We start from the raw sequence: 23,960 nt of genomic DNA on the forward strand, positions 1-23,960 counted from the left end.
TGATGTATCATACAAAGACCTGAAGTCATCCCTCTATGTATAGGATGATTCCCTGATAGTTATGTATCATACAAAGACCTGAAGTCATCCCTCTATGTATAGGATGATTCCCTGGTAGTTACGTATCATACAAAGACCTGAGGTCATCCCTCTATGTATAGGATGATTCCCTGATAGTAATATATCTTACAAAGACCTGAGGTCATCCCTCTGTGTATAGGATGATTCCTTGATAGTAATGTATCATACAAAAACCTGAAGTCATCCCTCTATGTATAGGATGATTCCCTGATAGTAATGTATCGTACAAAGACCTGAGGTCATCCCTCTATGTATAGGATGATTCCCTGATAGTAATGTATCAAACAAAGACCTGAGGTCATCCCTCTATGTATAGGATGATTCCCTGATAGTAATGTATCATACAAAGACCTGAGGTCATCCCTCTATGTATAGGATGATTCCCTGATAGTAATGTATCATACAAAGACCTGAGGTCATCCCTCTATGTATAGGATGATTCTCTGATAGTGATGTATCATACAAATACCTGAGGTCATCCCTCTATGTATAGGATGATTCTCTGATAGTAATGTATCATACAAAGACCTGAGGTCATCCCTCGATGATAGGATGATTCCCTGATAGTTATGTATCATAAAAAGACCTGAGGTCATCCCTCTATGTATAGGATGATTCCCTGATAGTAATGTATCATACAAAGACCTGAAGTCATCCCTCTATGTATAGGATGATTCCCTGATAGTAATGTATCATACAAAGACCTGAAGTCATCCCTCTATGTATAGGATGATTCCCTGATAGTAATGTATCGTACAAAGATTTGAGGTCATCCCCCTATGTATAGGATGATTCCCTGATAGTTATGTATCATACAAAGACCTGAAGTCATCCCTCTATGTATAGGATGATTCCCTGATAGTTATGTATCATACAAAGACCTGAGGTCATCCCTCTATGTATAGGATGATTCCCTGATAGTTATGTATCATACAAAGACCTGAGGTCATCCCTCTATGTATAGAATGATTCCCTGATAGTTATGTATCATACAAAGACCTGAGGTCATCCCTCTATGTATAGGATGATTCCCTCATAGTTATGTATCATACAAAGACCTCAGGTCATCCCTCTATGTATAGGATGATTCCCTGATAGTAATGTATCAAACAAAGACCTGAGGTCATTCCTCTATGTATAGGATGATTCCCTGATAGTAATGTATCGTACAAAGACCTGAGGTCATCCCTCTATGTATAGGATGATTCCCTGATAGTAATGTATCATACAAAGACCTGAAGTCATCCCTCTATGTATAGGATGATTCTCTGATAGTGATGTATCATACAAAGACCTGAGGTCATCCCTCTATGTATAGGATGATTCTCTGATAGTGATGTATCATACAAAGACCTGAGGTCATCCATCTATGTATAGGATGATTCCCTGATAGTAATGTATCGTACAAAGACCTGAGGTCATCCCTCTATGTATAGGATGATTCTCTGATAGTAATGTATCATACAAAGACCTGAGGTCATCCCTCTATGTATAGCATGATTCCCTGATAGTAATGTATCATACACAGACCTGAGGTCATCCCTCTATGTATAGGCTGATTCCTTGATACTAATGTATCATACAAAGACCTGAGGTCATCCCTCTATGTATAGGATGATTCCCTGATAGTTATGTATCATACAAAGACCTGAGGTCATCCCTCTATGTATAGGATGATTCCCTGATAGTAATGTATGAAACAAAGACCTGAGGTCATCCCTCTATGTATAGGATGATTCCCTGATAGTTATGTATCATACAAAGACCTGAGGTCATCCCTCTATGTATAGGATGATTCCCTGATACTAATGAATCATACAAAGACCTGAGGTCATCCCTCTATGTATAGGATGATTCCCTGATACTAATGAATCATACAAAGACCTGAGGTCATTCCTCTATGTATAGGACGATTCCCTGATACTAATGAATCATACAAAGACCTGAGGTCATCCCTCTATGTATAGGATGATTCCCTGATAGTAATGTATCAAACAAAGACCTGAGGTCATCCCTCTATGTATAGGATGATTCTCTGATAGTGATGTATCATACAAAGACCTGAAGTCATCCCTCTATGTATAGGATGATTCCCTGATACTAATGAATCATACAAAGACCTGAGGTCATTCCTCTATGTATAGGACGATTCCCTGATACTAATGAATCATACAAAGACCTGAGGTCATCCCTCTATGTATAGGATGATTCCCTGATAGTAATGTATCAAACAAAGACCTGAGGTCATCCCTCTATGTATAGGATGATTCTCTTATAGTGATGTATCATACAAAGACCTGAAGTCATCCCTCTATGTATAGGATGATTCCCTGATAGTTATGTATCATACAAAGACCTGAGGTCATCCCTCTATGTATAGGATGATTCCCTGATAGTTATGTATCATACAAAGACCTGAGGTCATCCCTCTATGTATAGGATGATTCCCTGATAGTTATGTATCATACAAAGACCTGAGGTCATCCCTCTATGTATAGGATGATTCCCTGATAGTAATGTATCAAACAAAGACCTGAGGTCATCCCTCTATGTATAGGATGATTCTCTGATAGTGATATATCATACAAAGACCTGAGGTCATCCCTCTATGTATAGGATGATTCTCTGATAGTAATGTATCGTACAAAGACCTGAGGTCATCCCTCTATGTATAGGATGATTCTCTGATAGTGATGTATCATACAAAGACCTGAAGTCATCCCTCTATGTATAGGATGATTATCTGATAGTGATGTATCATACAAAGACCTGAGGTCATCCCTCTATGTATAGGATGATTCCCTGATAGTAATGTATCATACAAAAACCTGAAGTCATCCCTCTATGTATAGGATGATTCCCTGATAGTAATGTATCATACAAAGACCTGAAGTCATCCCTCTATGTATAGGATGATTCCCTGATAGTAATGTATCGTACAAAGATCTGAGGTCATCCCCCTATGTATAGGATGATTCCCTGATAGTTATGTATCATACAAAGACCTGAAGTCATCCCTCTATGTATAGGATGATTCCCTAATAGTTATGTATCATACAAAGACCTGAGGTCATCCCTCTATGTATAGGATGATTCCCTGATAGTTATGTATCATACAAAGACCTGAGGTCATCCCTCTATGTATAGGATGATTCCCTGATAGTTATGTATCATACAAAGACCTGAGGTCATCCCTCTATGTATAGGATGATTCCCTGATAGTTATGTATCATACAAAGACCTGAGGTCATCCCTCTATGTATAGGATGATTCCCGGATAGTAATGTATCAAACAAAGACCTGAGGTCATTCCTCTATGTATAGGATGATTCCCTGATCGTAATGTATCGTACAAAGACCTGAGGTCATCCCTCTATGTATAGGATGATTCTCTGATGGTGATGTATCATACAAAGACCTGAGGTCATCCCTCTATGTATAGGATGATTCCCTGATAGTAATGTATCATACAAAGACCTGAGGTCATCCCTCTATGTATAGGATGATTCCCGGATAGTAATGTATCATACAAAGACCTGAGGTCATCCCTCTATGTATAGGATGATTCTCTGATAGTGATGTATCATACAAAGACCTGAACTCATCCCTCTATGTATAGCATGATTCTCTGATAGTAATGTATCATACAAAGACCTGAAGTCATCCCTCTATGTATAGGATGATTCCCTGATAGTTATGTATCATACAAAGACCTGAGGTCATCCCTCTATGTATAGGATGATTCCCTGATAGTTATGTATCATACAAAGACCTGAGGTCATCCCTCTATGTATAGGATGATTCCCTGATAGTAATGTATCATACAAAGACCTGAGGTCATCCCTCTATGTATAGGATGATTCCCGGATAGTAATGTATCATACAAAGACCTGAGGTCATCCCTCTATGTATAGGATGATTCTCTGATAGTGATGTATCATACAAAGACCTGAACTCATCCCTCTATGTATAGGATGATTCTCTGATAGTAATGTATCATACAAAGACCTGAAGTCATCCCTCTATGTATAGGATGATTCCCTGATAGTTATGTATCATACAAAGACCTGAGGTCATCCCTCTATGTATAGGATGATTCCCTGATAGTTATGTATCATACAAAGACCTGAGGTCATCCCTCTATGTATAGGATGATTCCCTGATAGTTATGTATCATACAAAGACCTGAGGTCATCCCTCTATGTATAGGATGATTCCCTGATAGTTATGTATCATACAAAGACCTGAGGTCATCCCTCTATGTATAGGATGATTCCCTGATAGTTATGTATCATACAAAGACCTGAGGTCATCCCTCTATGTATAGGATGATTCTCTGATAGTAATGTATCATACAAAGACCTGAGGTCATCCCTCTATGTATAGGATGATTCCCTGATAGTAATGTATCATACACAGACCTGAGGTCATCCCTCTATGTATAGGCTGATTCCCTGATACTAATGTATCATACAAAGACCTGAGGTCATCCCTCTATGTATAGGATGATTCCCTGATAGTTATGTATCATACAAAGACCTGAGGTCATCCCTCTATGTATAGGATGATTCCCTGATAGTAATGTATGAAACAAAGACCTGAGGTCATCCCTCTATGTATAGGATGATTCCCTGATAGTTATGTATCATACAAAGACCTGAGGTCATCCCTCTATGTATAGGATGATTCCCTGATACTAATGAATCATACAAAGACCTGAGGTCATCCCTCTATGTATAGGATGATTCCCTGATACTAATGAATCATACAAAGACCTGAGGTCATTCCTCTATGTATAGGACGATTCCCTGATACTAATGAATCATACAAAGACCTGAGGTCATCCCTCTATGTATAGGATGATTCCCTGATAGTAATGTATCAAACAAAGACCTGAGGTCATCCCTCTATGTATAGGATGATTCTCTGATAGTGATGTATCATACAAAGACCTGAAGTCATCCCTCTATGTATAGGATGATTCCCTGATAGTTATGTATCATACAAAGACCTGAGGTCATCCCTCTATGTATAGGATGATTCCCTGATAGTTATGTATCATACAAAGACCTGAGGTCATCCCTCTATGTATAGGATGATTCCCTGATAGTTATGTATCATACAAAGACCTGAGGTCATCCCTCTATGTATAGGATGATTCCCTGATAGTTATGTATCATACAAAGACCTGAGGTCATCCCTCTATGTATAGGATGATTCCCTGATAGTAATGTATCAAACAAAGACCTGAGGTCATCCCTCTATGTATAGGATGATTCTCTGATAGTGATATATCATACAAAGACCTGAGGTCATCCCTCTATGTATAGGATGATTCTCTGATAGTAATGTATCGTACAAAGACCTGAGGTCATCCCTCTATGTATAGGATGATTCTCTGATAGTGATGTATCATACAAAGACCTGAAGTCATCCCTCTATGTATAGGATGATTATCTGATAGTGATGTATCATACAAAGACCTGAGGTCATCCCTCTATGTATAGGATGATTCCCTGATAGTAATGTATCATACAAAAACCTGAAGTCATCCCTCTATGTATAGGATGATTCCCTGATAGTAATGTATCATACAAAGACCTGAAGTCATCCCTCTATGTATAGGATGATTCCCTGATAGTAATGTATCGTACAAAGATCTGAGGTCATCCCCCTATGTATAGGATGATTCCCTGATAGTTATGTATCATACAAAGACCTGAAGTCATCCCTCTATGTATAGGATAATTCCCTAATAGTTATGTATCATACAAAGACCTGAGGTCATCCCTCTATGTATAGGATGATTCCCTGATAGTTATGTATCATACAAAGACCTGAGGTCATCCCTCTATGTATAGGATGATTCCCTGATAGTTATGTATCATACAAAGACCTGAGGTCATCCCTCTATGTATAGGATGATTCCCTGATAGTTATGTATCATACAAAGACCTGAGGTCATCCCTCTATGTATAGGATGATTCCCGGATAGTAATGTATCAAACAAAAACCTGAGGTCATTCCTCTATGTATAGGATGATTCCCTGATCGTAATGTATCGTACAAAGACCTGAGGTCATCCCTCTATGTATAGGATGATTCTCTGATGGTGATGTATCATACAAAGACCTGAGGTCATCCCTCTATGTATAGGATGATTCCCTGATAGTAATGTATCATACAAAGACCTGAGGTCATCCCTCTATGTATAGGATGATTCCCGGATAGTAATGTATCATACAAAGACCTGAGGTCATCCCTCTATGTATAGGATGATTCTCTGATAGTGATGTATCATACAAAGACCTGAACTCATCCCTCTATGTATAGGATGATTCTCTGATAGTAATGTATCATACAAAGACCTGAAGTCATCCCTCTATGTATAGGATGATTCCCTGATAGTTATGTATCATACAAAGACCTGAGGTCATCCCTCTATGTATAGGATGATTCCCTGATAGTTATGTATCATACAAAGACCTGAGGTCATCCCTCTATGTATAGGATGATTCCCTGATAGTTATGTATCATACAAAGACCTGAGGTCATCCCTCTATGTATAGGATGATTCCCTGATAGTTATGTATCATACAAAGACCTGAGGTCATCCCTCTATGTATAGGATGATTCCCTGATAGTTATGTATCATACAAAGACCTGAGGTCATCCCTCTATGTATAGGATGATTCTCTGATAGTAATGTATCATACAAAGACCTGAGGTCATCCCTCTATGTATAGGATGATTCCCTGATAGTAATGTATCATACACAGACCTGAGGTCATCCCTCTATGTATAGGCTGATTCCTTGATACTAATGTATCATACAAAGACCTGAGGTCATCCCTCTATGTATAGGATGATTCCCTGATAGTTATGTATCATACAAAGACCTGAGGTCATCCCTCTATGTATAGGATGATTCCCTGATAGTAATGTATGAAACAAAGACCTGAGGTCATCCCTCTATGTATAGGATGATTCCCTGATAGTTATGTATCATACAAAGACCTGAGGTCATCCCTCTATGTATAGGATGATTCCCTGATACTAATGAATCATACAAAGACCTGAGGTCATCCCTCTATGTATAGGATGATTCCCTGATACTAATGAATCATACAAAGACCTGAGGTCATTCCTCTATGTATAGGACGATTCCCTGACACTAATGAATCATACAAAGACCTGAGGTCATCCCTCTATGTATAGGATGATTCCCTGATAGTAATGTATCAAACAAAGACCTGAGGTCATCCCTCTATGTATAGGATGATTCTCTGATAGTGATGTATCATACAAAGACCTGAAGTCATCCCTCTATGTATAGGATGATTCCCTGATAGTTATGTATCATACAAAGACCTGAGGTCATCCCTCTATGTATAGGATGATTCCCTGATAGTTATGTATCATACAAAGACCTGAGGTCATCCCTCTATGTATAGGATGATTCCCTGATAGTTATGTATCATACAAAGACCTGAGGTCATCCCTCTATGTATAGGATGATTCCCTGATAGTTATGTATCATACAAAGACCTGAGGTCATCCCTCTATGCATAGGATGATTCCCTGATAGTAATGTATCAAACAAAGACCTGAGGTCATCCCTCTATGTATAGGATGATTCTCTGATAGTGATATATCATACAAAGACCTGAGGTCATCCCTCTATGTATAGGATGATTCTCTGATAGTAATGTATCGTACAAAGACCTGAGGTCATCCCTCTATGTATAGGATGATTCTCTGATAGTGATGTATCATACAAAGACCTGAAGTCATCCCTCTATGTATAGGATGATTATCTGATAGTGATGTATCATACAAAGACCTGAGGTCATCCCTCTATGTATAGGATGATTCCCTGATAGTAATGTATCATACAAAAACCTGAAGTCATCCCTCTATGTATAGGATGATTCCCTGATAGTAATGTATCATACAAAGACCTGAAGTCATCCCTCTATGTATAGGATGATTCCCTGATAGTAATGTATCGTACAAAGATCTGAGGTCATCCCCCTATGTATAGGATGATTCCCTGATAGTTATGTATCATACAAAGACCTGAAGTCATCCCTCTATGTATAGGATGATTCCCTGATAGTTATGTATCATACAAAGACCTGAGGTCATCCCTCTATGTATAGGATGATTCCCTGATAGTTATGTATCATACAAAGACCTGAGGTCATCCCTCTATGTATAGGATGATTCCCTGATAGTTACGTATCATACAAAGACCTGAGGTCATCCCTCTATGTATAGGATGATTCCCTGATAGTTATGTATCATACAAAGACCTGAGGTCATCCCTCTATGTATAGGATGATTCCCGGATAGTAATGTATCAAACAAAGACCTGAGGTCATTCCTCTATGTATAGGATGATTCCCTGATCGTAATGTATCGTACAAAGACCTGAGGTCATCCCTCTATGTATAGGATGATTCTCTGATAGTGATGTATCATACAAAGACCTGAGGTCATCCCTCTATGTATAGGATGATTCCCTGATAGTAATGTATCATACAAAGACCTGAGGTCATCCCTCTATGTATAGGATGATTCCCGGATAGTAATGTATCATACAAAGACCTGAGGTCATCCCTCTATGTATAGGATGATTCTCTGATAGTGATGTATCATACAAAGACCTGAACTCATCCCTCTATGTATAGGATGATTCTCTGATAGTAATGTATCATACAAAGACCTGAAGTCATCCCTCTATGTATAGGATGATTCCCTGATAGTTATGTATCATACAAAGACCTGAGGTCATCCCTCTATGTATAGGATGATTCCCTGATAGTTATGTATCATACAAAGACCTGAGGTCATCCCTCTATGTATAGGATGATTCCCTGATAGTTATGTATCATACAAAGACCTGAGGTCATCCCTCTATGTATAGGATGATTCCCTGATAGTTATGTATCATACAAAGACCTGAGGTCATCCCTCTATGTATAGGATGATTCCCTGATAGTTATGTATCATACAAAGACCTGAGGTCATCCCTCTATGTATAGGATGATTCCCTGATAGTTATGTATCATACAAAGACCTGAGGTCATCCCTCTATGTATAGGATGATTCCCTGATAGTTATGTATCATACAAAGACCTGAGGTCATCCCTCTATGTATAGGATGATTCCCTGATAGTTATGTATCATACAAAGACCTGAGGTCATCCCTCTATGTATAGGATGATTCCCGGATAGTAATGTATCAAACAAAGACCTGAGGTCATTCCTCTATGTATAGGATGATTCCCTGATCGTAATGTATCGTACAAAGACCTGACGTCATCCCTCTATGTATAGGATGATTCTCTGATGGTGATGTATCATACAAAGACCTGAGGTCATCCCTCTATGTATAGGATGATTCCCTGATAGTAATGTATCATACAAAGACCTGAGGTCATCCCTCTATGTATAGGATGATTCCCGGATAGTAATATATCATACAAAGACCTGAGGTCATCCCTCTATGTATAGGATGATTCTCTGATAGTGATGTATCATACAAAGACCTGAACTCATCCCTCTATGTATAGGATGATTCTCTGATAGTAATGTATCATACAAAGACCTGAAGTCATCCCTCTATGTATAGGATGATTCCCTGATAGTTATGTATCATACAAAGACCTGAGGTCATCCCTCTATGTATAGGATGATTCCCTGATAGTTATGTATCATACAAAGACCTGAGGTCATCCCTCTATGTATAGGATGATTCCCTGATAGTTATGTATCATACAAAGACCTGAGGTCATCCCTCTATGTATAGGATGATTCCCTGATAGTTATGTATCATACAAAGACCTGAGGTCATCCCTCTATGTATAGGATGATTCCCTGATAGTTATGTATCATACAAAGACCTGAGGTCATCCCTCTATGTATAGGATGATTCTCTGATAGTAATGTATCATACAAAGACCTGAGGTCATCCCTCTATGTATAGGATGATTCCCTGATAGTAATGTATCATACACAGACCTGAGGTCATCCCTCTATGTATAGGCTGATTCCTTGATACTAATGTATCATACAAAGACCTGAGGTCATCCCTCTATGTATAGGATGATTCCCTGATAGTTATGTATCATACAAAGACCTGAGGTCATCCCTCTATGTATAGGATGATTCCCTGATAGTAATGTATGAAACAAAGACCTGAGGTCATCCCTCTATGTATAGGATGATTCCCTGATAGTTATGTATCATACAAAGACCTGAGGTCATCCCTCTATGTATAGGATGATTCCCTGATACTAATGAATCATACAAAGACCTGAGGTCATCCCTCTATGTATAGGATGATTCCCTGATACTAATGAATCATACAAAGACCTGAGGTCATTCCTCTATGTATAGGACGATTCCCTGATACTAATGAATCATACAAAGACCTGAGGTCATCCCTCTATGTATAGGATGATTCCCTGATAGTAATGTATCAAACAAAGACCTGAGGTCATCCCTCTATGTATAGGATGATTCTCTGATAGTGATGTATCATACAAAGACCTGAAGTCATCCCTCTATGTATAGGATGATTCCCTGATAGTTATGTATCATACAAAGACCTGAGGTCATCCCTCTATGTATAGGATGATTCCCTGATAGTTATGTATCATACAAAGACCTGAGGTCATCCCTCTATGTATAGGATGATTCCCTGATAGTTATGTATCATACAAAGACCTGAGGTCATCCCTCTATGTATAGGATGATTCCCTGATAGTTATGTATCATACAAAGACCTGAGGTCATCCCTCTATGTATAGGATGATTCCCTGATAGTAATGTATCAAACAAAGACCTGAGGTCATCCCTCTATGTATAGGATGATTCTCTGATAGTGATATATCATACAAAGACCTGAGGTCATCCCTCTATGTATAGGATGATTCTCTGATAGTAATGTATCGTACAAAGACCTGAGGTCATCCCTCTATGTATAGGATGATTCTCTGATAGTGATGTATCATACAAAGACCTGAAGTCATCCCTCTATGTATAGGATGATTATCTGATAGTGATGTATCATACAAAGACCTGAGGTCATCCCTCTATGTATAGGATGATTCCCTGATAGTAATGTATCATACAAAAACCTGAAGTCATCCCTCTATGTATAGGATGATTCCCTGATAGTAATTTATCATACAAAGATCTGAAGTCATCCCTCTATGTATAGGATGATTCCCTGATAGTAATGTATCGTACAAAGATCTGAGGTCATCCCCCTTTGTATAGGATGATTCCCTGATAGTTATGTATCATACAAAGACCTGAAGTCATCCCTCTATGTATAGGATGATTCCCTGATAGTTATGTATCATACAAAGACCTGAGGTCATCCCTCTATGTATAGGATGATTCCCTGATAGTAATGTATCATACAAAGACCTGAGGTCATCCCTCTATGTATAGGATGATTCCCTGATAGTTACGTATCATACAAAGACCTGAGGTCATCCCTCTATGTATAGGATGATTCCCTGATAGTTATGTATCATACAAAGACCTGAGGTCATCCCTCTATGTATAGGATGATTCCCGGATAGTAATGTATCAAACAAAGACCTGAGGTCATTCCTCTATGTATAGGATGATTCCCTGATCGTAATGTATCGTACAAAGACCTGAGGTCATCCCTCTATGTATAGGATGATTCTCTGATAGTGATGTATCATACAAAGACCTGAGGTCATCCCTCTATGTATAGGATGATTCCCTGATAGTAATGTATCATACAAAGACCTGAGGTCATCCCTCTATGTATAGGATGATTCCCGGATAGTAATGTATCATACAAAGACCTGAGGTCATCCCTCTATGTATAGGATGATTCTCTGATAGTGATGTATCATACAAAGACCTGAACTCATCCCTCTATGTATAGGATGATTCTCTGATAGTAATGTATCATACAAAGACCTGAAGTCATCCCTCTATGTATAGGATGATTCCCTGATAGTTATGTATCATACAAAGACCTGAGGTCATCCCTCTATGTATAGGATGATTCCCTGATAGTTATGTATCATACAAAGACCTGAGGTCATCCCTCTATGTATAGGATGATTCCCTGATAGTTATGTATCATACAAAGACCTGAGGTCATCCCTCTATGTATAGGATGATTCCCTGATAGTTATGTATCATACAAAGACCTGAGGTCATCCCTCTATGTATAGGATGATTCCCTGATAGTTATGTATCATACAAAGACCTGAGGTCATCCCTCTATGTATAGGATGATTCCCTGATAGTTATGTATCATACAAAGACCTGAGGTCATCCCTCTATGTATAGGATGATTCCCTGATAGTTATGTATCATACAAAGACCTGAGGTCATCCCTCTATGTATAGGATGATTCCCTGATAGTAATGTATCGTACAAAGACCTGAGGTCATCCCTCTATGTATAGGATGATTCTCTGATAGTAATGTATCATACAAAGACCTGAAGTCATCCCTCTATGTATAGGATGATTCTCTGATAGTGATGTATCATACAAAGACCTGAGGTCATCCCTCTATGTATAGGATGATTCCCTGATAGTAATGTATCATACAAAGACCTGAAGTCATCCCTCTATGTATAGGATGATTCCCTGATAGTAATGTCTCATACAAAGACATGAGGTCATCCCTCTATGTATAGCATGATTCTCTGATACTAATGAATCATACAAAGACATGAGGTCATCCCTCTATGTATAGGATGATTCTCTCATAGTGATGTATCATACAAAGACCTGAACTCATCCCTCTATGTATAGGATGATTCTCTGATAGTAATGTATCATACAAAGACCTGAAGTCATCCCTCTATGTATAGGATGATTCTCTGATAGTGATGTATCATACAAAGACCTGAGGTCATCCCTCTATGTATAGGATGATTCCCTGATAGTAATGTATCATACAAAGACCTGAAGTCATCCCTCTATGTATAGGATGATTCCCTGATAGTAATGTCTCATACAAAGACATGAGGTCATCCCTCTATGTATAGCATGATTCTCTGATACTAATGAATCATACAAAGACATGAGGTCATCCCTCTATGTATAGGATGATTCTCTGATAGTGATGTATCATACAAAGACCTGAAGTCATCCCTCTATGTATAGGATGATTCCCGGATAGTAATGTATCAAACAAAGACCTGAGGTCATTCCTCTATGTATAGGATGATTCCCTGATCGTAATGTATCGTACAAAGACCTGAGGTCATCCCTCTATGTATAGGATGATTCCCGGATAGTAATGTATCATACAAAGACCTGAGGTCATCCCTCTATGTATAGGATGATTCTCTGATAGTGATGTATCATACAAAGACCTGAACTCATCCCTCTATGTATAGGATGATTCTCTGATAGTAATGTATCATACAAAGACCTGAAGTCATCCCTCTATGTATAGGATGATTCCCTGATAGTTATGTATCATACAAAGACCTGAGGTCATCCCTCTATGTATAGGATGATTCCTGATAGTTATGTATCATACAAAGACCTGAGGTCATCCCTCTATGTATAGGATGATTCCCTGATAGTTATGTATCATACAAAGACCTGAGGTCATCCCTCTATGTATAGGATGATTCCCTGATAGTTATGTATCATACAAAGACCTGAGGTCATCCCTCTATGTATAGGATGATTCCCTGATAGTTATGTATCATACAAAGACCTGAGGTCATCCCTCTATGTATAGGATGATTCCCTGATAGTAATGTATCGTACAAAGACCTGAGGTCATCCCTCTATGTATAGGATGATTCTCTGATAGTAATGTATCATACAAAGACCTGAAGTCATCCCTCTATGTATAGGATGATTCTCTGATAGTGATGTATCATACAAAGACCTGAGGTCATCCCTCTATGTATAGGATGATTCCCTGATAGTAATGTATCATACAAAGACCTGAAGTCATCCCTCTATGTATAGGATGATTCCCTGATAGTAATGTCTCATACAAAGACATGAGGTCATCCCTCTATGTATAGCATGATTCTCTGATACTAATGAATCATACAAAGACATGAGGTCATCCCTCTATGTATAGGATGATTCTCTCATAGTGATGTATCATACAAAGACCTGAACTCATCCCTCTATGTATAGGATGATTCTCTGATAGTAATGTATCATACAAAGACCTGAAGTCATCCCTCTATGTAAAGGATGATTCTCTGATAGTGATGTATCATACAAAGACCTGAGGTCATCCCTCTATGTATAGGATGATTCCCTGATAGTAATGTATCATACAAAGACCTGAAGTCATCCCTCTATGTATAGGATGATTCCCTGATAGTAATGTCTCATACAAAGACATGAGGTCATCCCTCTATGTATAGCATGATTCTCTGATACTAATGAATCATACAAAGACATGAGGTCATCCCTCTATGTATAGGATGATTCTCTGATAGTGATGTATCATACAAAGACCTGAACTCATCCCTCTATGTATAGGATGATTCTCTGATAGTAATGTATCATACAAAGACCTGAAGTCATCCCTCTATGTATAGGATGATTCCCTGATAGTTATGTATCATACAAAGACCTGAGGTCATCCCTCTATGTATAGGATGATTCCCTGATAGTTATGTATCATACAGAGACCTGAGGTCATCCCTCTATGTATAGGATGATTCCCTGATAGTTATATATCATACAAAGACCTGAGGTCATCCCTCTATGTATAGGATGATTCCCTGATAGTTATGTATCATACAAAGACCTGAGGTCATCCCTCTATGTATAGGATGATTCCCTGATAGTTATGTATCATACAAAGACCTGAGGTCATCCCTCTATGTATAGGATGATTCCCTGATAGTAATGTATCGTACAAAGACCTGAGGTCATCCCTCTATGTATAGGATGATTCTCTGATAGTAATGTATCATACAAAGACCTGAAGTCATCCCTCTATGTATAGGATGATTCTCTGATAGTGATGTATCATACAAAGACCTGAGGTCATCCCTCTATGTATAGGATGATTCCCTGATAGTAATGTATCATACAAAGACCTGAAGTCATCACTCTATGTATAGGATGATTCCCTGATAGTAATGTCTCATACAAAGACATGAGGTCATCCCTCTATGTATAGCATGATTCTCTGATACTAATGAATCATACAAAGACATGAGGTCATCCCTCTATGTATAGGATGATTCTCTGATAGTAATATATCATACAAAGACCTGAGGTCATCCCTCTATGTATAGGATGATTCCCTGATAGTAATGTATCGTACAAAGTTCTGAGGTCATCCCTCTATGTATAGGATGATTCCCTGATAGTAATGTATCATACAAAGACCTGAAGTCATCCCTCTATGTATAGGATGATTCCCTGATAGTAATATATCATACAAAGACCTGAGGTCATCCCTCTATGTATAGGATGATTCCTTGATAGTAATGTATCGTACAAAGACCTGAAGTCATCCCTCTATGTATAGGATGATTCCCTGATAGTAATGTATCGTACAAAGACCTGAGGTCATCCCTCTATGTATAGGATGATTCCCTGATAGTAATGTATCATACAAAGACCTGAGATCATCCCTCTATGTATATGATGATTCCCTGATAGTAATGTATCATACAAAGACCTGAGGTCATCCCCCTATGTAAAGGATGATTCCCTGGTAGTAATGTATCATACAAAGACATGAGGTCATCCCTCTATGTATAGAATGATTCCCTGATAGTAATGTCTCATACAAAGACCTCAGGTCATCCCTCTATGTATAGGATGATTCTCTGATATTAATGAATCGTACAAAGACCTGAGGTCATCCCTCTATGTATAGGATGATTCCTTGATAGTAATGTATCATACAAAGACCTGAAGTCATCCCTCTATGTATAGGATGATTCCTTGATAGTAATGTATCAAACAAAGACCTTAGGTCATCCCTCTATGTATAGGATGATTCTCTGATAGTGATGTATCATACAAAGACCTGAAGTCATCCCTCTATGTATAGGATGATTCCCTGATAGTTATGTATCATACAAAGACCTGAAGTCATCCCTCTATGTATAGGATGATTCCCTGATAGTAATGTATCATACAAAGACCTGAGGTCATCCCTCTATGTATAGGATGATTCTCTGATAGTGATGTATCAAACAAAGACCTGAGGTCATCCCCCTATGTATAGAATGATTCTCTGATACTAATGATTCATACAAAGACATGAGGTCATCCTTCTATGTATAGAATGATTCCCTGATACTAATGTATCATACAAAGACCTGAAGTCATCCCTCTATGTATAGGATGATTCCCTGATAGTAATGTATCAAACAAAGACCTGAGGCCATCCCTCTATGTATAGGATGATTCTCTGATAGTGATGTATCATACAAAGACCTGAGGTCATCCCTCTATGTATAGGATGATTCCCTGATAGTAATGCATCGTACAAAGACCTGAGGTCATCCCTCTATGTATAGGATGATTCCCTGATAGTAATGTATCATACAAAGACCTGAAGTCATCCCTCTATGTATAGGATGATTCCCTAATAGTAATATATCATACAAAGACCTGAGGTCATCCCTCTATGTATAGGATGATTCCTTGATAGTAATGTATCATACAAAGACCTGAAGTCATCCCTCTATGTATAGGATGATTCCCTGATAGTAATGTGTCGTACAAAGACCTGAGGTCATCCCTCTATGTATAGGATGATTCCCTGATAGTAATGTATCATACAAAGACCTGAGGTCATCCCTCTATGTATAGGATGATTCCCTGATAGTAATGTGTCATACAAAGACCTGAGGTCATCCCCCTATGTAAAGGATGATTCCCTGATAGTAATGTATCATACAAAGACATGAGGTCATCCCTCTATGTATAGAATGATTCCCTGATAGTAATGTCTCATACAAAGACCTCAGGTCATCCCTCTATGTATAGGATGATTCCGTAATAGTAATTTATCATACAAAGACCTGAGGTCATCCCTCTATGAATAGGATGACTCCATGATAGTAATGTATCATACTAAGACCTGAGGTCATCCCTCTATGTATAGGATGATTCCCTGATAGTAATGTATCATACAAAGACCTGACGTCATCCTCCATGAATAGGATGAATCCTTGGTAGTAATGTATCATACAAAGACATGAGGTCATTCCTCAATGTATAGAATAATTCCCTGATAGTAATGTATCATACAAAGACCTGAAGTCATTCCTCTATGTATAGGCGATTCCTTGATAGTAATGTATCATACAAACCCCTGAGGTCATCCCTCTATGTATAGGCTGATTCCTTGATAGTAATGTATCATACAAAGACCTGAAGTCATCCCTCTATGTATAGGATGATTCTCTGATAGTAATGTATCATACAAAGACCTGAGGTCATCCCTCTATGCATAGGATGATTCTCTGATAGTAATGTATCATACACAGACCTGAGGTCATCCCTCGATGATAGGATGATTCCTTGATATTAATGAATCGTACAAAGACCTGAGGTCATCCCTCTATGTATAGGATGATTCCTTGATAGTTATGTATCATACAAAGACCTGAGGTCATCCCTCTATGTATAGGATGATTCCCTGATAGTAATGTATCGTACAAAGACCTGAGGTCATCAATCTATGTATAGGATGATTCCCTGATAGTAATGTATCGTACAAAGACCTGAGGTCATCCCTCTATGTATAGGATGATTCCCTGATAGTAATGTATCATACAAGGACCTGAGGTCATCCCTCTATGTATAGGACGATTCCCTGATAGTAATGTATCATACAAAGACCTGAGGTCACCCCCCTATGTAAAGGATGATTCCCTGATAGTAATGTATCATACAAAGACATGAGGTCATCCCTCTATGTATAGGATGATTATCTGATAGTAATGTCTCATACAAAGACCTGAGGTCATCCCTCGATTTATAGGATGATTCCCTAATAGTAATGTATCATACAAAGACCTGAGGTCATCCCTCTATGTATAGGATGATTCTCTGATAGTAATGTATCATACAAAGACCTGAGGTCATCCCTCTATGCATAGGATGATTCTCTGATAGTAATGTATCATACACAATCCTGAGGTCATCCCTCGAAGTATAGGATGATTCCCTGATATTAATGAATCGTACAAAGACCTGAGGTCATCCCTCTATGTATAGGATGATTCCTTGATAGTAATGTATCATACAAAGACCTGAGGTCATCCCTCTATGTATAGGATGATTCCTTGATAGTTATGTATCATACAAAGACCTGAGGTCATCCCTCTATGTATAGGGTGATTCCTTGATAGTAATATATCATACAAAGACATGAGGTCATCCCTCTATGTATAGACTGATTCCTTGATAGTAATGTATCATACAAAGACCTAAAGTCATCCCTCTATGTATAGGATGATTCTCTGATAGTAATGTATCATACAAATACCTGGGGTCATCCTTCTATGTATAGGATTATTCCCTGATAGTAATGTATCATACAAAGACCTGAAGTCATCCCTCTATGTATAGGATGATTCCCTGATAGTAATGTATCACACAAAGACCTGAGGTCATCCCTCTATGTATAGGATGATACCCTGATAGTAATGTATCATACAAAGACCTGAGGTCATCCTTCTATGTATAGGCTGATTCCTTGATAGTAATGTATCATACAAAGACCTGAAGTCATCCCTCTATGTATAGAATGATTCCTTGATAGTAATGTATCATACAAAGACCTGAGGTCATCCCTCTATGTATAGGATGATTCCTTGATAGTTATGTATCATACAAAGACCTGAGGTCATCCCTCTATGTATAGGATGATTCCTTGATAGTAATATATCATACAAAGATATGAGGTCATTTCTCTATGTATAGGATGATTCCTTGATAGTAATGTATCATACAAAAACCTGAAGTCATCCCTCTATGTATAGGATGATTCCTTGATAGTAATGTATCATACAAAGACCTGAGGTCATCCCTCTATGTATAGGATGATTCCCTGATAGTGATGTATCGTACAAAGACCTGAAGTCATCCCTCTATGTATAGGATGATTCTCTGATAGTAATGTATCATACAAATACCTGGGGTCATCCTTCTATGTATAGGATTATTCCCTGATATAATGTATCATACAAAGACCTGAAGTCATCCCTCTATGTATAGGATGATTCCCTGATAGTAATGTATCACACAAAGACCTGAGGTCATCCCTCTATGTATAGGATGATTCCCTGATAGTAATGTATCATACAAAGACCTGAAGTCATCCCTCTATGTATAGGATGATTCCCTGATAGTAATGTATCATACAAATACCGAGGGTCATCCTTCTATGTATAGGATGATACCCTGATAGTAATCTATCATACAAAGACCTGAAGTCATCCCTCTATTTATAGGATGATTCCCTGATAGTAATGTATCATACAAATACCTGAGGTCATCCCTCTATGTATAGGATGATTCCCTGATAGTAATGTATCATACAAAGACCTGAGGTCATCCTTCTATGTATAGGCTGATTCCTTGATAGTAATGTATCATACAAAGACCTGAAGTCATCCCTCTATGTATAGGATGATTCCCTGATAGTTATGTATCATACAAAGACCTGAGGTCATCCCTCTATGTATAGGATGATTCCCTGATAGTTATGTATCATACAAAGACCTGAAGTCATCCCTCTATGTATATGATGATACCCTGATAGTAATCTATCATACAAAGACCGGAGGTCATCCCTCTATGTATAGGATGATTCCCTGATAGTTATGTATCATACAAAGACCTGAGGTCATTCCTCTTTGTATAGGGTGATTCCTTAATACTTATGTGACATAAAAAGGTCTGAAGTCATCCCTCTATGTATAATCAGATAATCATCGTCTTTATACACAGTTACTATATTGTAAGTAGAAAGTTGAATTGCGTATTTTTAGATGATTCTATTTTTAGAACAACCAATACATTTATAAATTCCGTATAAGTCAGCATTTCACCAAAGTAGGCACGGGGTTTAAGTATGCATTTCCCTGCATACATAAACTTTAACGATATTTTTTTTCTAGAAAAAAACTTATTTGTTCATTGAATTATCGTATTATTCTTAAAGGTTTTACATTATCTTTCAGATGCACCAAAAATTAGCTCAATTGCGTTAATTTTTGTAAAATGCCGACACTTCGAAATTTGAAGACGTATATATGATGACCTATGCGCTTGCTTCGAACATAGAACTTAAGAGTGCACGGTCTTTAATCATATATAATATCAATTAATTATATATAAACTGATATATATATTGCTTTTTATTTATGAAATAGATAAAGTGTAAAATACCTTAATTTTTGGTTAAATTATATAAAACCAACTTTCTTAGTTAAAAAGATATATTTAATAAACCGATATATACGACTCCGTTAACAATGGTTAAAAGGTCTTTTTTTCTAGCAATGAATCATCTCAAGGTGTCATTTTCATCGTAGAGGCCTTGGATAACTTTAACATGTGTTTTTCAATATTGTTCTTATATATACATGTCTGGTGTATTTAGAAACGAGATATTAGCTTCTTAATTATAACATATTTAACTACTAGTATGCTGTATTCATTGTTGTAATGCACTGAAATATGGGCCTTTCCCAATTATTGTAATTGTGTTTGTGCCAATACAATATTGGTATATTTGTATTTGTATATAAATATGTGCTTTATTAAGCGTAAAAGACGATGAACCCCCATAAAAGCCTAGAAAAACCAACATAAAGACAACTACCCATAAGAGTAAAAATCTTCCCCTAGCACCGCCCAGGCATTGGGGTATATTATAGCCCAAACAAATGCTTATGGTGTATTTTACATGCCTGAATCTTTATTTATACTAAAATATGTGTACGTAGGCCAAAAAAATATTTAATCGACCCCTACCCCCAATTTAGATAGCCAGACGCCAATATTGACCATACCAAACCCGGATTGTTTCACCATAGGGACCAAACTGAGCATATTATTGGTCTATAACTTTATATATCAAATATACATTGGCCGCAGTATGGGCTGTAGTATAAATTTTGCTCTATCTTTACAAATTCAGCATTTATGAATGTTGTATTGAAACTGGAACTTGAAAATTGGATACCTTACATGTTTATTACAAACAAAGTGGGAAAAGAAGTAAAAAAGTCCCTTATAGGGAAATATGCACTCTTTCACTGTACTTGTCCAAGGCCACACAATAATCAACAAACTCATTTCCTGTAAATGTTTATGTAATGTAAGGCTTTTGGAACCATTTGAAGTTGTTTTTACACAAATTTCTATCTTAGCTGCGGCTATCAAGGATGCACTGAGTGTTCTGTGAGAGGAAGCATGGGGTATATGGTAAAAATCAGTTTTTGTGTGCAGATTGAAAGAAACAATAGAAATTACACTTTAGAGTTATGATATCAATGAAAGGCATACATATTCTCCCCATTTACATCACATTTTGCACATATTTCTCCTCATAAAGTATATAAAATCATTTGAAAAAAACTGATTACTTCCCTTTGACATAATATTTTTTTTATCTGTGTTCCCCATGTTAAGTTGTAGAACAAGTGGTAAATAAGCACTTTTGTAGTATTTTAACACTCGAATAATCTGACCGCATGAAGGTATTCATTTATTTTTACAAAGCGCATTGAGTTTCTTTATTTAAAAACTATACTAGATTACATGTCCTTCATCTAGGAAACTAGTGTTGAAATGTTTGTAATTGGATGATTTTTATGTTAAATAATTGCTTTTAAATATTCTAAATTGTTACTTTAATCTTCCAAATGCAAAGTTTGGTTATACGTAGTCTTATTTATTCATCACTTTTTTCTACTTCAGTTCTGGCTGTCTAGTTTTGGCGAAGAATCCATCCTGATGTTGGGGTTAGAGGAATTTCTGCTGAGTGATTGTCAATGACATTTTATAAACTTTACAAGTAATTAAAACACAGATTTAGTATAATGAAACATAGTTATTGTTTTATTTGGCATCAAACTGCTTTAAAAAGCCTTTGAAAAGTCTTGTTGTGGTCTTTTTAGGGTATTTAATCAAACACTTCCATATAAGGAAACATTTAACTAAGAGTACACCAAGTCTTTAGTTTCTAGGTGTACTTGCAATACTGACCAATGTAAACACAGAAAACAATTCATATTTATTAAACATAGTATTTTTTTTTTAAATTTATCATATTTTAATGAAATCTGTACATTTGTTAGTTAACATCAAGTACCTGTACCTTATCCCGGCCTCGTTAACATTAGTAAATATCATATTTATACAGTTGTTAGTATTTGTTAGTATTATACATTCAATTTTCAATATTTGAAAAAAACAGAACGAAGTTTACTATTGAGATTTTCAAATATAATTATCTGTATAACAAATGCACAGGTTTTGAAAAATATATATACTGTTTTCTATATTAAATTTCTTTTTTTCTTATTTGCACATGAACATAATAAGTTACACACATTTGTATGCATAATAGTTATATACACTAAAAAGAAGATATATAATATATTTAATAGACACAGCTGTTTTAGTTTGATACATTGCAGATAATGATTTTAAGACAGAGGCTGTTTGGATATGAAATATATACAATATATGTGGAGTCTATTGGTTTTTGTTTTTTTTTTTTTGTTTTTATGATAGTAAAGGAGTCCAGGGGTTCCAGCAGTTTTCTGCCCTACTGAGTAATTTATTTTTATAGAATATATTTTTTCTATTAATAAGTTTTCCTTTAAATAATTTTTAAGTGCTATTATATTGGTTTGTTCCATAGCTAATTTGCTTCTATAGATGTAGAATTTTGTTAACAGAAGTATTATGTTTCTTATATCATTTTTATCTGTTTTTGTTAAAATACCAAATAAAACCAAATCAATATTCAAAGTTAGTTTTATTTCTGTCTTCTTAAATATCCAGAAGTTAAGGTCTTCCCATAATTTTGATATATATGGGCACGTCCAGAATATATGTTCTATTGTTTCGACCCCTCCGCACCCAAAACTACAAATATTTGTGTCTTTAATTTTTATTTTAAGGAGGAGTTCATTTGTGCCTAAGATTCGATGTATTATTCTGTATTGAAACCACTGCAGTTTTGAATTTTTTGTTATATGAAAGGGCAGTACATGAATATTTTTCCAATTGAAGTTTGCATTGAGAATTAATGACCATTTTTGTTCACATTTTTGTTGAGGATTTGACTTGTTACCATTCAAAATGTTATACATATCTTTTGAACCTTTCTGGGATTTAAAAAAAAAAAACTTTAACACTGAGGGCAAAACAGGACCGTTTTCTCTCTTTAAGTCATTTGGACATATTTGATATTATTTTAAATACTTTTTTATTGACGAAATTAGGCCTTGATATGTGAGAAAATTAGTTTTAATATTGTATACATTATTAAAGTGATCAAAAGTCATAAAATTTCCATCTTCCTGTAACAAGTCATTGATCAGCCAAACCCCTTTTTTGTCCAATTATTATATAGTACTGGATTGTTACCAATCTTTATTCTATCATTCTTCCATAAAGGGCATGTTTTAATTTGACAGTTATTTTGTACATTATGTAGATCTTGCCAAGCATCAAATACTTCGTTCCAAAATGGATTATTCAACTTTTTATAAGGACCAAGAAATTGCATTTCCAAAAAATTCAAATTTTCTGAAAAAAGGAATAGTTTTACTAGTTTTGAATTATTTCTATTAATTCTTCTTATCTAGGTTAATTTAAGACCTTT

At 36.8% G+C, this 23,960-nt stretch overlaps 1 protein-coding gene across 1 annotated transcript in view; it reads left to right on the forward strand.

The window, feature by feature from the left end:
* LOC139503546 (uncharacterized) overlaps positions 1–23,101 on the forward strand; it is a 68,378-nt gene extending 45,277 nt beyond the window's left edge. Inside the window, exon 5 of the mRNA XM_071293344.1 lies at positions 22,043–23,101. Within this exon, the coding sequence (XP_071149445.1) occupies positions 22,043–22,120 (78 nt within the window). The 3' untranslated portion in view covers positions 22,121–23,101. The remainder of the gene's footprint in view (positions 1–22,042) is intronic.
* The last annotated feature ends 859 nt before the right edge of the window (positions 23,102–23,960 follow it).

Source organism: Mytilus edulis, chromosome 14, assembly GCF_963676685.1.
Source record: "Mytilus edulis chromosome 14, xbMytEdul2.2, whole genome shotgun sequence".
In the NCBI taxonomy this organism is placed as follows: Eukaryota; Metazoa; Mollusca; class Bivalvia; order Mytilida; family Mytilidae; genus Mytilus; species Mytilus edulis.